Source organism: Colossoma macropomum, unplaced genomic scaffold, assembly GCF_904425465.1.
Source record: "Colossoma macropomum unplaced genomic scaffold, Colossoma_macropomum, whole genome shotgun sequence".
Lineage (NCBI taxonomy): Eukaryota > Metazoa > Chordata > Actinopteri > Characiformes > Serrasalmidae > Colossoma > Colossoma macropomum.
Genome location: NW_023494790.1, coordinates 25227197 through 25240934, shown reverse-complemented (window position 1 = coordinate 25240934; position 13738 = coordinate 25227197). Strand labels below are relative to the sequence as shown.

The following is a 13738-nucleotide window of genomic DNA, read 5'->3' as shown; positions in this document are numbered from 1 at the left end:
TTGAACACTACCCCTGCGACACCACCAGGGATAGAATTTGTTATCTTCCAATAATAGGGTTTCGATTTTTACACTGTATAGAATTTTTACATCTTTACCCATGATGAAGTGTGTTTGCGGTTACTTAACAACTTCATGCAGTTTGAGGTACATGATGATTACGCCTACTATTGGCCGATGCCCACCCACTGGCTATTAACTTCCATTACTTATTAGCTATAGTAGCTATATTATAAAACTAAAGAAGCAAACACCAAACATGTCTTTGCTGATGGGGCTACATGTGGCATAAGGGGGAAATTGTGATTTCTGGGCAAATCATTTATTTAACTAGATGATAAAGTCAGCTTATTATATGATAAGGAGGGTGGAGGGAGGCCTCACTGAAAAAGCCCCCCATAATCTGGACTGGAGCACTTCAGCCTGCATGAGTCCTGCAGCAGCTCTCCTCCTGATGTGGTTATTACCTCCTCCTGAGGAAAAACACACAGCAAACAGGCAGGCAAATCAGCCACAGCCCAGGTACAGGCACCCTCGCTCGATGTTTAGCAGCAAAAATCAATTCCCTCTGTCAGCAGCACAGATGGAAGGACAGTTGTGCTCGTCGTGTCTGTGTTAGTCATCCCCTTAGAGCTCTGTGATCATCACCCCTTGAGTGTTTCCCTGCCACTGTGAATGTGCAGTTCCGATTAACTGTGTTCGTGTCTGTGTGTGTGAGCCAAGACAGAGTTTCAGCTTGGAGAAAAAGTTTGATGCAGATGGTTTGCTGACCATAGCTAACCTTGTGGAAGTCAATGAGGTCAGCTAAAGTGGCGTGTCTGTTCTGGTCCACCCCTAGGAAGCTGTAGTAATCGCCCGAGGCATCGATGAGGAAGTGTTTGAAGCCGGAGGCTGTGCGGTAGGACAGTGTGTACCCCCAAATTCTCTCGCTCACTCTTACCAGGAAACAGCCTTCTGAGGCGTTCGTCAGCAGAGACTCCGATTCCTGCCGTGAAATTATTCCTATAGGAGAATCAGAGAGAGAACAGTCAAAAAATTAATCGTTTCATGGATTTAATTTAATTATTCCACGCATTGCCATTCAATCAAATAGAGTCAGCATATGCAGACTTCTGCCTTAACATAAAATGCAATTGATTTATCTGTGCAACTGTTGCTAGTTTGGAAGAGCTTTACAGAACATTGGCAGCCATCCCATTCAACCTAATGAGAAACCTCAGCAATCTTTATTTAGAATCCCCATGTAACATTGAGTTTCCAGTTTAAAGTGCTACACCACTGTGCTGGACTGAGTGGTAGTTAATCCAGACTAGCCAGGTTGTAAACAACAACAGAACTGTTAATGTTTGCTCAATTCCATGACAAACATCTTCATTCTGTCTATCCTGACAGTGGCTATGTTCCCAACTGTGGAAACTGCAAGCGATAACATGACAATTAGTACAAAAAATTGATTTTTGCTGCACAGCTGCCAAAAACTACTGTCTCATAAGTTTTGGTTTATTGATTAAAAAAATGTTGTATTTGACGTTTCCATCTTTAATTTCATGTATGTTGTAAATTGAGTACCTTTGGCTTCTGTGACCTCCCCATAACCTACTGATAAGGAAATTTCAGTATCTTGTTTTGAGGGGGGGGGGTGCATGGCATCTACCTAAGTACTCCCCCAGACATGCACATTCTAAGCATTTTGAAAATAAAAGTGGTGGAAATAATGTTTTAAAGCCAATATTTTATTTGACTGCACGGGGCTCAAAAGCATGCTCTTTACAATACTAAAGAAAAAAATGTAGCAACAGGTGATATGAAATAAGGGTGGGTGGATTGATACTTCAGTATCATAACAATCCTCGTGTTTCTTTATGAGAATCAATTCTCACATGAAAATAGCAATATTTGTTTTCAAAGCAATTTCATATGTTTTCTGTAAGCAGTAAAGTCATTATCTGTCTTTTTATGAAAGAGATTGTGTCTTATGCTGAAAAATGATTGTAGCAAATAAATATGTAGGATACTTTCCTCTTTCCTCCTCTTCATCTTAACGAGCACACATTCATGTTCTGAAGTGGCAGATAATATATTCACTCCAATAAACAGTCAGTTTATTTGGTAAGCTATGTAATGCTGACCCTGCAGAAATGCACAAAAGACTATCAGTATCTGTGCTAGTATCACAATATTAGCCTTAGGGATACACTATGATATTAGAATCATATCAGTGCTGGCAGATAATTGCTAAAAAAATATATTGGCATTGGACAGATGGATAGATTTGACCGATATTACAAACCAATATTTGATGACCAATTTTTTGTACTGTTTAAAAGCAGATTGGATGACATTGGGATATTGCACTAAATTCATTTTACTGCAATCCTACAGAAATAAATTTTATATCTTTCTGTAATGCTAATCCATGTACATTTAGTCCTAATTTCTAAACATTATAACTGTTTATGTATCAGCATTGGCAGATATGTACATGCAAAATACTGGATGTCAGCATCATTTCTCATATCAGTGCGTCCCTGTGTGGTATTACTGTTATCAGATTGAGAATAAAATGACCACCCATCCCTGCTATGAAACAACATAACTGAGAGCGGCGCACAGATAGGTCAATTGCAAAGAAGATCAACATTTTCAGTTTGTAAGTCAAACAATCCACCCCCTCCTCTTTTCGAGTAAAAGATCGGCGACAGCAGTATCATGAAGGATAGAATGAAAGAGCAAGACACATTTAGATTGAAGAGCCACCTAGGGCAGATGAGAGAAAGTGCAGGACAGACAGGAGAGAGATACAGACTGATAGCCAAAAATGGGTTGTACGTGCTAGAGAGCACAGATGTTTTGGCACGACACCAGTGTCACTCTCGTGTTGCCGTAGTGGAATAGCATCACTCAGACACTTGTTAATCTTATCATCCCCCCAATCAGGAGCGACACACGGTGACCCCAATCAACCAAACCCAAGCTGTGAATTATTGAGCCATCTCTCTCTCTCTCTCTCTCTCTCTCTCTCTCTCTCTCTCTCTCTCTCTCTCTCTCTCTCTCTCTCTCTGTGCTTTCTCTGCACTCTGCTGTCTGTTTCTCTCACCCTTTACTCTGACTCTTTGTCACTCTCTTTTCAGTTCAATCAATACTGTTCTCTCTTAGTGGAACCACTCAACTAGTGTCCTCATACACTGCACTGTAACGTCTGTTATCTAACCTAGCCACCTACTGCTTAACCCTTACCCTACTGATTAATCTTAGATCTAGTACTACCATTACTGTTTTGCTGTACAGTCTATTTACAAAATTGTTTCAAATGTGCAAAGCTAAGTTCCAAAACACTGTCACAGGATCTGAAATGTTAATAAAAACAGTGATTTGTAAATCCACTTTGGCCTGTATTTAGGGCAGGCGTCAGCAACATTCAGCTCCGGAGCCGCATGCAGCTTTTTTCCTGCCCTATTGAGGCCCAAAAGCAGGACTAGATTTTAGGTAAAAATAAAATAATCCTTTTTTGCAGTAAAATAGAGCTCTGTTGATCATTCTAACACAGTTTTAACAAATAAATGGTCTTAAACGCTGGAGTTAATGTAGCCTATATCTGCTAATTCACTGACCTTTGACCCTTAAGGTTGGTGCAAAGACTGCTGGTCACATAGCAACGCAGACAACGGTCTCGCCTAGCTAGTAGCTAACAAAATAACAAAGAGAAAGTTTTCAGACAAACATTGATGATTTAGAGAAGAGAGGACAGACATATTTGTGTTTATAAGCACTCCAGCTGGGTTCCTGGTATGTTTAATCTGCAACAAGAAACTGTCAAACACTAAAAAGTCGCAAAGCTGCAGACAGTTTCTTGTTTGAATTTTCCTGTTCCACTTTAAATGGTGCTGTGAAATGAGAAAATTCAAATGAGAAGCTTAAGCGTCGAACGTTAAGAGACATTTTACAAAAAACTCTTCTACTTTAGCGAAAAAGTTTCCTGCCAGAGATGCGAGAAAAGCGGCTTTAGCTGAGCTTAAGCTTAAAGCAGAGTAAGTCTGTGTTTTGTTTTTTTTTAATTTTATACTTTTTATCCTATACTAGTACATTAGCATGTATTGAGACATATTTAAAGCCGGTAGGGTAAAATGGATATAAAATGTTGTGGCTCCCAAGGCAGTTTGATTTTTGTTGAAATGACAAAATGGATCTTCTTAACATTTGGATTGTTCAACCCCTGATTTAGAGGAAAACAGTATAAAGACAATATATTCATTGTTTTACCTTATAAACTTTTTTTTTATAATTTATTTTTCTGTAAATGTACAAAAAGTTGTGACTGGCAGTTTAAGCCTAGGAATGTTGTCAAATGTTAAAAAATAATCATGCTTGAGTATAAAAGGAGCATCCCAGAAATGCAGAGTATTTTATAAGCCAGGTTGAGTCAAGGCTCACCAGTTTGAGAAAAATTCCATTAGCAAATAACCCAACAGTTTAAGAATAATGTCCTGCAACAAAAGATTGCAAGGACTTCAGGCATTTCACCCTCTACAGTGTGTAATAATGGTTCAGGGAATCCAGAGAAAACTGAATGCCCATGACTTACGTTCCCTCAGAAGGCACTGCTTTAAAAACTGTCATGTTTCTGCGATGAATATCACCACATAGGCTTGAGATTACTTTTTTTAACTACTGTCAATAAACACTGCATCCCCAAATGCTAGTTAGGACTGTGTTGTGCACTGCAGAAGCCATATGTCAATAAAGCCCAGAAACGTTGCCAACTTCTCTGGGCCCTGAAATGGAAAACCCTTCAGATTGTTTATGGAAATAATAGACATTGTGTTCTCGGGCCAAATAAGAAAAGGACCATCCATATTGTTCCCAGGGTAAAGTTGAAAAGCCAGAGTCTGTCATGGAATGGGGGTGTATTAGTGCCTAAAGCATGGCTAACTTCCACATCTATGAAAGCACCTTTAATGCTAAAAGATACATACACATTTTGGAGCAACATATGCTGCCTTTTAGATGATGTCTTTTTTGGGAACGTTCATGCTTATTTCAACATTACAATGCCAAGGAATATTCTGAACATGTTACAAAAGCATGGCTGCATAATCAGAGAGTGCAGGTACTAGGCTGGCCTGCCTGTAGCCCAAACGTGTATCCCATTTAAAACATGTGCTGCATTATGAAGAGCAAAATACACCAATGAAGGTCCTGTACAGTTGTGCAGCTGAAGACAATTTTGATCCACCGTGACGCTTTAACACGCTTTGTCTGAGAGAATGTGTTCCTTACCGTGGAACCAGGTAGCAATAGTATTGCTGCTCCGCTCATAGCCTGCCCTTCTGGGCCTCTGCTCTTCTTTAAACCAGCGCAAGATGGAGTCACGAGAGGTTGGCCTGGGTGGCCGAATCCACACTGGACTGAAGAATAAAACAGAGTAGATGACCTACGATTAATCAATCTGATCAAAAGGCAGTGTGACGGTGCTTTTGTGCGTACAGTACCAGTCAAAAGTCTGGACACCTTTGAATGCATGTTTTTAATAATCTTTAATGTACCAGGGAACTATTGGAAGGTTGGAACTACTGAAATATTAAAAACGTTTGTATGAAACTGTGTTATATTAAACATACAGCAATGTTAAAATTAAAAAAATTAAAACTCATCTTAAAAACTGCTTATCAAACTAATCTGAGAGGTTTCTGGGCATGGTCCTGATATTCCCATGAGTATGGTGATTGACAGCCCTCTGTTCAGCAATCCCAGTCTGCTAATCACTGAAACATTCTGTGTTAATACAACAGCACGAAAGGGACAAATGAGTGAAAAAGGCTCTACGTATGAAAGTTGAGTTGTAGACTTGTAGACTACTCTGCTGTGTTCATGGCTACATATATATATATATGTATTCAATATTGTGTATTTTGGAAATAAGCATAGGCATCAACTTCACTATTTATTTATTTATTTAAATGTCTCTCCAACAAGTAATATTCAGCAGCCAAGTTCTCAGCAGCATAAGTGGAATTTCTTGAAGACGTTGTTATAAAAGCATCCCAGGTTTCTCTTAATGATGCTGCTTGAGAGAACACCAAGTGTAGAAAGGACAAGGGGGAGGGGGCAATTTTAAAAGTTAAAATACAAAAAAGATTGATTTGTTTAACACTTTTTTGGTCTCTGCATTATTTCATATGTGCCGTTTCATAGCTTTGATATCAGTGTTATTCTAAAATTTGGGAAATAGAAAAAAATATGGAAAATCTTACTACACTCAAAGGTTTCTAAATGGTTCTTGGCTTGGACATATGATTCTAGAGGGGAAAAAAACTTTGATCTAGAAAAAATTGATCTAGGCAGATTCATATATTCTTTACACTCAAACAGCTCATTTATGAAAAGGCAACTATTCTTTGTAAGGTTCTTTAGAAAACCAAGAGCAGTTATTTTGTGGTTTCACTCTAAAGAACTCTTTTTAGGACTTTTATTTATAAGAGTGTATGTGTGCCCAGAGTTTGTGCTGTGTATGCCAATGGTCACCAACCCTGTTCCTGGAAATGTTCCTGCAGAGTTTAGTTCCGACCTGCATCTAACATGCTGCAGGTATGGCAGATTGTTCTTAGAACTAGACCTCTGTAGGAAGCCAGATCTCCAGGATCACTGTTGTATGTGTTTCTATGATGTGTGCATGACTTCAGGTCAGTCATAGTGAAGGTTTGTGATAGTGGTCAGGGTGGTGATGTGGTGAGATTTGTAGATGTACCCCTCTGTTATGGACTGAGTCACAGGGCTGCTGTATCTGCGGTTCTGTCTGCGGCGGTAATGAACTGGAGCAGCTGCACTTCCGACAGCAGCCGGTGAGTGGCTGGCCTCGGCCGGAGCGGCAGACTGCTCGATGACGCCACTGTGGCGCCGGTTCTGACCCGAGCCGTTCAGATGCGTCTTCTGGAAGAGTCCGCTCAGACCGGCCACTAGGCCCTTCTCGATGGCCCTGAGGGACTGGCGTTTGTACTCGTCTCTGGCACGCCGAGCCTTGCACTTCATCTCCTCATCAGCCGCTTTGGAGCGGCGCACTGTGAAGCACACAGAGAGATTTGAATAGAAATCAGCCGCTTTAATAGGACTGGCCCATCTGGCGGATCTTTGTTCCACTCGTTCTGTTCTCTCACATTGTTCCTGCCATTCTTTGTCATCCCTTTCGCTCCTCTTTTCCTCCTGCTTCAGAGAGATGTACAGCTCTTTTGCTCGTCTCTCCTCCGTTTGCCGGATTTCCTCCTCACCTCTCTGTCTCTCTTCTTCCTCACATTTCTGGAGAAATAAAGATGAAGAACTCATTTGATCGCCTTCCGCTTTTCTCCCCAGCCAGCACCCAGGCAGAGTGGATTAGCTTTCCAGAGCTGGACAAGAAATCCCCCTATTGCCGGTCTCATTTTCAATTTCATTAGGGCCGGGATCGTAATGATTAATTTGCTAGACTGTGTCATTAGCCCTGACATCATGCTTTTAACCCTACCCATCAAATACCAGACCTACACATGCTAGCCTTGTCTTTCCACGATCGCTATCTACATTCTCCAAGGTTGCCAGCTCTTAAATAATTCACCTTCATGAACACAAAACACATAGCAATTAGGGCTAATTAAACTCAATCACCATTGTGAGTTGGTAATTAAAGGCTTGAGCGAAGGAGAAATTGAAGGATTCTGACACAGCTTGATCTTAGTGGCAGTGTCCCTGTCGAACTGAACTAATAGGATTGGAGAGGGGAGTCATGCTCCAATTGAGTTTATTTTGGTCACTGACGTGTAATCTTTTCAAAAGGCACAGAGTGTATTTGATTTGACATTATCGCAGACCCACCTTCAGCTCCTCTCGAATGCGATCCTCCTCTTCCTCCTCTTGCTTGGCTGCCTTTCTGTCATCTGTCTCCTCCCTCCATTTCTCTGCCACAAAGCGTGCCTTCTCCTTCGCCATGGCATCACGAAACTTCTTTTCAATCTCTGCTTCCTTCACACGCCTCAGAAAATCCAGCAGGAGATGAGTGACACACATGCTGCTGTTCTACATCAATGTCTTCTTCATCAGATCACTTCCACTCTTTGTTCCCCTTTCTTTTTTCTTTCCTCCCTTTCTCTTTTGTTTCTTTCACTTTTTCTTTCTCTTTCTCTCCTTCTCTCCTCCCTTCTCTTCGTCACTGTTTTTGTGTCTTGTTTGCTCTCTCCCCTTACTTTCTCTTATCTCTTTCTCTCTCTATCCTTCTCTTTCATTTTCTCTCCTTCTCTCTCTCCCCTCTGTCAACATCATCACATTTTCAGTCTTTCTCTCCCTTTTCCACGTTTTGTCTCTCTCTCTCTCCCCTTTCTCTCCCCTTCTCTTCTCTTCTCTCTCTTCTCTCTTTTCTCTTCTCTCCACACTCACTTTTCCAACCTCATCTCTCTTTATCTCCCCCCTTCTCTGTCCCTCTTTTACTCTTTCCTCTCATCTCTTACACTCTTTCTTTCTCACTTTTTCTCACTCTCTATCTCTCTCTGCTTTTCTCTATTTTCTCTCTTGCTCCCTCTCATTCTCTCTCCAACTCTTTCTGTTCCCTCTCTCTCTCACACACATACATTCTCTTTTTATCTCCTTCTTTTCCTCACTTTCTCTCTATCTCTCACCTCACCCTTCTTCCTTTCTCTCCTTTGCTCCCCTCTTCTTTCCGCCTCTGTTTATCATGTTCATCATCTCATTTTCACTGTTTCTCTTTCTTTTTCCACTCTCTCTCTCTCTCTCTCTCTCTCTCTCTCTCTCTCTCTCTCTCTCGCTCTGTCTCTCTCTGTGTCTATTTCTACCTCCCTTTTTCTTTCCCCTCACTTTTTTTTTAGGTGACTCACATCTGTGAGTCTTCACACCTTCTCTACATCCTCCTAATTCTTAATAAGCAATTTTCATCACTCTCACTCCTTCTTTCTTTTTCCACCTCTGTTTCCAGTTTCATCATCCTAATCACCATTCCTGACTCCCTGCTCAAACCTCAGTCTTTATTGCTATGTCTTGCTCCCTCTTTCTTGCTCTCTCATCATCCCTCCCACCCTGCGGACCCTGTAGCGCTTTAACTAGGATCTAGGGAACTCGATACAAAAAAGACAAAAATAAATAAATAAAGCTCCCCCATACAAAAATGCCCTTTAGTTAATAAAAGGGACAATACAGTTTGCTTTTTTATTTGCTAATGCTGTATTATTTCAGGTCAATGCTTTAATGCAGGCTAATCACACACACACACACCATCTAAACCGCTTATCCTTCAGGGTCACGGCAGGGTGCTGGAGCCTATCCCAGCTGTCATTGGGCGGAAGGCAGGATACACCCTGGACAGGTCGCCAGTCCATCACAGGGCAGACATATACATTCACACCTAGTGGCAATTTAGCATGTCCAATCAGCTTGACTGCATGTCTTTGGACTGTGGGAGGAAACCCACGCAGACACGGGGAGAACATGCAAACTCCACACAGAAATGACCCTGGCCGCCCGGCCGGGAATCGAACCCAGGCCCTTCTTGCTGTGAGGCAACAGCGCTACCCACTGCGCCACCATGCTGCCGCTAATCATACAGTATATCAATAACTATCTCACCTCACCTCTCATCGGTGATACATTCAGAGGTGATTTTCCCTTTAACTCATTAAAATCTGCCCCTCAGTAGTCAGGATACATGCATGATGCTGGCCTTATTGTTGGATAGTTGATAGATGAGCGTGTAAGCACATTCAGAACAGAGTTCAGATCACTACAATCTTATTATTTGTTTGTTTAGTCGATAAAATAACAGTAAAAGGCAACAGAAGTTTGAAGTAAATTCTTATTAATATATTTTCCTGTTCAGAATGGTAGCTTGTGAGATTTTCAAATTTTCAGCTGTGTTGGATCATGTTCTTTACATGTCAAAATAAATGCGATAACTGCCTTGAGGAATTAAATTATTAATGGAGAAGAGTGCATTGCAGTGTTTTAAGTCAATACACTGTAGCGTTCAATGTGCAAAAAGTCTGCAATTGCATAAATGATCTTTACAGACTAATAGACTCACCTATTGCACATTCTCTACTGAGAGATACTGTCTCTAGCCTGTGTGACATAATTTGGGGAAAATGCTTTCCACTGTTCTCGCTTTCAATGAGTATGGAAAAAAGCAAATAGCAGAAACAAATGTTTCTGAATATCTCAGGTGAAATCTTATTGTTTTTCTTTTCGGGTGGATGGAGATGTGCAGTAAATTGCCTTGAAATGCTTTGTCATAGTTTCTCTGGTAGAATCTATTACCTGATTTTTTTTCTGAATAGGAAAGTCTGTCATTGTATCAGTCAGTTTTATATAATGACTGTCCTGCCTATTAGCTATTCCTCATCAGATAAAAAAGTGTCTACAGTCTACTTTATCCATGCATTCAGTCAGCAACTGATTGCAACTTTAGTTCATTTGGGGGCTGAAGGGAAATATGACTAAGAGTCATATGAGTCACTTATATGACTGAGAGTCATATAAGTCATATAAGTCACATAAGAGAGTATTTCTTATTTCTGTCTCTATGTTTTACATAGTTATCCTGTTAACTTCTGTGTTTTTCTGTTAGATCTGTCTTAAATGTTTGAAAAAGTCTATGAAAAATGAGTGAAAGCAATGAGAACATGTTAACACATTTGCACAGTTTGCTAAAGTGACAGTGAAGTTTAATTGGACCCCAGTTATGTTAAATGTGCTTTAGCAATTGAGAAAAACTGTGAAAGGCATAAATAGCTCCTTTATGCACTTAGGAGTCATAGCTACTTCTAAGCCACAGGAGAATTACGCAAGAAGCAATATAAGGGGTCCAATAAAGATGTAAAGGGGCTTGGTTACTATGGACCCCCCCATGCTACGGGCCCCAGTGCGACTGCCATGTCTAGACTGCCGATGAAATTTTTCTGGACTTTCTCACCGGAGTTCCTGCGCTTCTCTCTGGGCCTGCTTCCTGGCTCTCTCCTCCATCAGCTTCTCTGCGATCTCCTCGTAGGGCTTGTCTCCGGGGGCCTCCCCCATCACCCACACCCACACCTCACCATCTGAGCCCAGGAGCCAACGGAGTCCTCGCCGGCTGCCTGACCACACACACACCACACACGCGCACAGTGAGGAAAGCTGGCACCGCAAGTGGCTTCCCTCCGTGAGTGAAACTCAGATAAGATAAAGCCAAAAAAGCAAAGGAACGATAGCACACTGTTACAGAAGATTATTCACCCGCCACTGTGAGCTACAGCAGCAACCTGACAACTTCCAGAGAAAACACAAGCAATACAAGAGCGTGAGGCATCTCATCAGGAAGCTTTCACACAGAGCAAATAGAAAGATGACCTGCTGATGGTGTTTGATGATTCTGAGATTTGTTGTCAAAAAAAAGAAACAAATTCCAATTTAAAGTACTCTTGCTGTAAACAGAGACATATCTATTAATCTGGCTTGTCATCATTGCTTGTAACATGATTCTCATCTGGAATAATTCTGTCATATAGATTGCAAATACAGTACTGTGCAAAAGTCAGAGACCACCTTTCATTTATCTCATTCCCAGTCAAAACCTCCAGTTAAGTAGAAGTTATTCATTGTTCAGGGAAAGGAACAAAGCAGAAAACATTTATTTAACTAACAACTTCTCTTAAGCCTTGACAACTAAATAACAAAGTTTTTCACTATGTAGTGTGTCCATCCTTCACCTCTATTACAGGTTCCATTCTTTTCAGGAGACTTGCTTTTTTCAAAGAAATCTGCAGGAATAAGTTTACACACCTCCAAAGTTCAGTCTTAGAAGTTGCATTTCTGCTTTTCACGATTTCACACATTTAGTGATATTGAGGTCTGGACTCTAGGGTGGTCAGTCCATTGTTTTGAGAACACCAGCAGCTTCTTGATTTGTAAATTTTATTCTTTTTTGTCCACTTTCTTTTCTCAGTAACAGCTTCTTGACAGCTACACATTCTTTCAGACTCATAGTGTTGAGTTGTCTTCTCACAGTGGAAGGATGGACAGAAATACCGGTGTTTTTTTTTTTAGATCTGAAGCCAGAGTGGAGTTTGATTTTCTCCTCTCTGTCAAAGATGAAAGCTGTAAGTGCTGTTTATCTGATGGGGACAGCTTTGGTGGTTTGCATGGTCTTGCACATTTGTTGGGAGTCCCGTTTTCTGTGTATCTTATAATGCTTTTTTGAACTCCAGTTTTGGAATCCGTTTTTTCACTTATTTTTTCACTTTCCCTTCCTTAAGCAAGTGAATTATCTTATGTAACCTCCTCAGAAATACCTTGTGAATAATAAATAACTAGTAATTACTGGCTGTTTTGACTGGCAATTAAATAAGTGAATGGTGCTCTCTGACTTTCATACAGTACCGTGTTCTAGTTTTAGAATGTTAACCCCTTAAAGCGCAAGGGCCCATCTTCCTTTTACACATTAGTGTAATAGTAGCTAGAATAGAATTAATTAGTAACTAAATAATAAGCATGTAGTTGAAAAGCTTAAGATATTATAAGCCCAGTTTTGGAATTGTATTGTTCATGTCATATCATGAATGTTTTGCTTTCAAATCCACACATATACACATAGAAAAAAGTGATGTATTGAATTTACATGACTCACATTTCACACATGAATAAAATATTCATTGACACAGTTACTACCAAAAGTAAACTGAAAGACTGGATCACATATATTCAGTGCATCACTATTTTCAGTGCATCATTTGCTACGCCAGCTTCTCCTTACGTTGTATGAGCATGATGATTGGACTGATACAAATGGTTTAAAATTACTTGGAATAAACTTCCTGTGGATTAACTTACATAAAAAGTTAATGTTTTTTCTTCTTTGTTTCAGTAATAATTTACAGGAGAAGATCTCTAAAACTGCTACATCATTATTCCATTTTACAACCAGGGCTGTGAAGGACAGTATTAATCAGGCTGACCAGCCAGTGGACTCACTCTTCTTGCGGACAGCTGGGCTGGGGTCTCTGCTCTCCCTCTCATTCCAGCGGCGCACCTGCTCCTCACGGATCTTGTAGAACAGAACCTGCTTCTGCTCCTCGTTCAGCTCCTCCAGCAGATCAGGCTCGATGTACATATCTTGGAGAATCTGCTGCATCATCTTGAAGGCTGGCTGATAGTCACAGCAGCAGGTAGTCTTTGTCCTAGTGCTTCTCAGCTCAGGTGGCTGCTGCTTCTTGATTTTGGCTGCTTTTCGTTCTCCTCTGTGAATTCTTCTCCTCTGGGTGGTCTTCAGAAGACAGGGAGAGCCCAGAGTGGGCTCTGTTCAATAAAGAGTAGATATTTGTCTCTTAAATGCCACATGCTTACTGCTAGTCTTGCCCCCCTTACCACTGGATGTCTGTCTGTCCCTCTCTCTCTCTCTCTCTCTCTCTCTCTCTCTCTGTTTTGTTCTGTTTTGTTCTTCTCAAGTGTGCCCTTGTGTTCGCTTTGTCTTACTTATACTGTCTTTCCAGAATTCTCCTTACTCCTCTAGTTCTTTTGTCTGGTGTTTTTCTCTGCCACTCTCTCACTTTCTGTGGTGGCGGAGGCGCTTCATTGTTTAGCATCTCTATGGGTTTTAATTTCACTCCTCCTCCAGCTATGCTCTCGCATGCTCTTTCTCTTTCTTTCTGTCTCCTGCAGTGACCCTCCAGACAGGTGTGTCTGACGCCAGTGCCTGTGTGTGACAGGCCTAAATAAAATTCTTTCCTGAAATGTG

The 13738-nt window shown here is 40.9% G+C and overlaps 1 protein-coding gene across 1 annotated transcript; it reads right to left on the bottom strand.

Annotated features, from left to right (window-relative positions):
• Nucleotides 1-380: 380 nt before the first annotated feature.
• LOC118808851 (SH2 domain-containing protein 4B) lies at nt 381-13138 on the bottom strand. The gene is made up of 8 exons (XM_036571730.1): nt 12960-13138; nt 10943-11098; nt 7843-7999; nt 7152-7290; nt 6746-7055; nt 5278-5405; nt 782-1002; nt 381-473 (listed from the first exon to the last, which is right to left on the bottom strand). Exons 1-8 carry the CDS (start codon nt 13136-13138, stop codon nt 381-383), a joined length of 1383 nt encoding a protein of 460 aa, XP_036427623.1.
• Between the last annotated feature and the right edge of the window lie 600 nt (nt 13139-13738).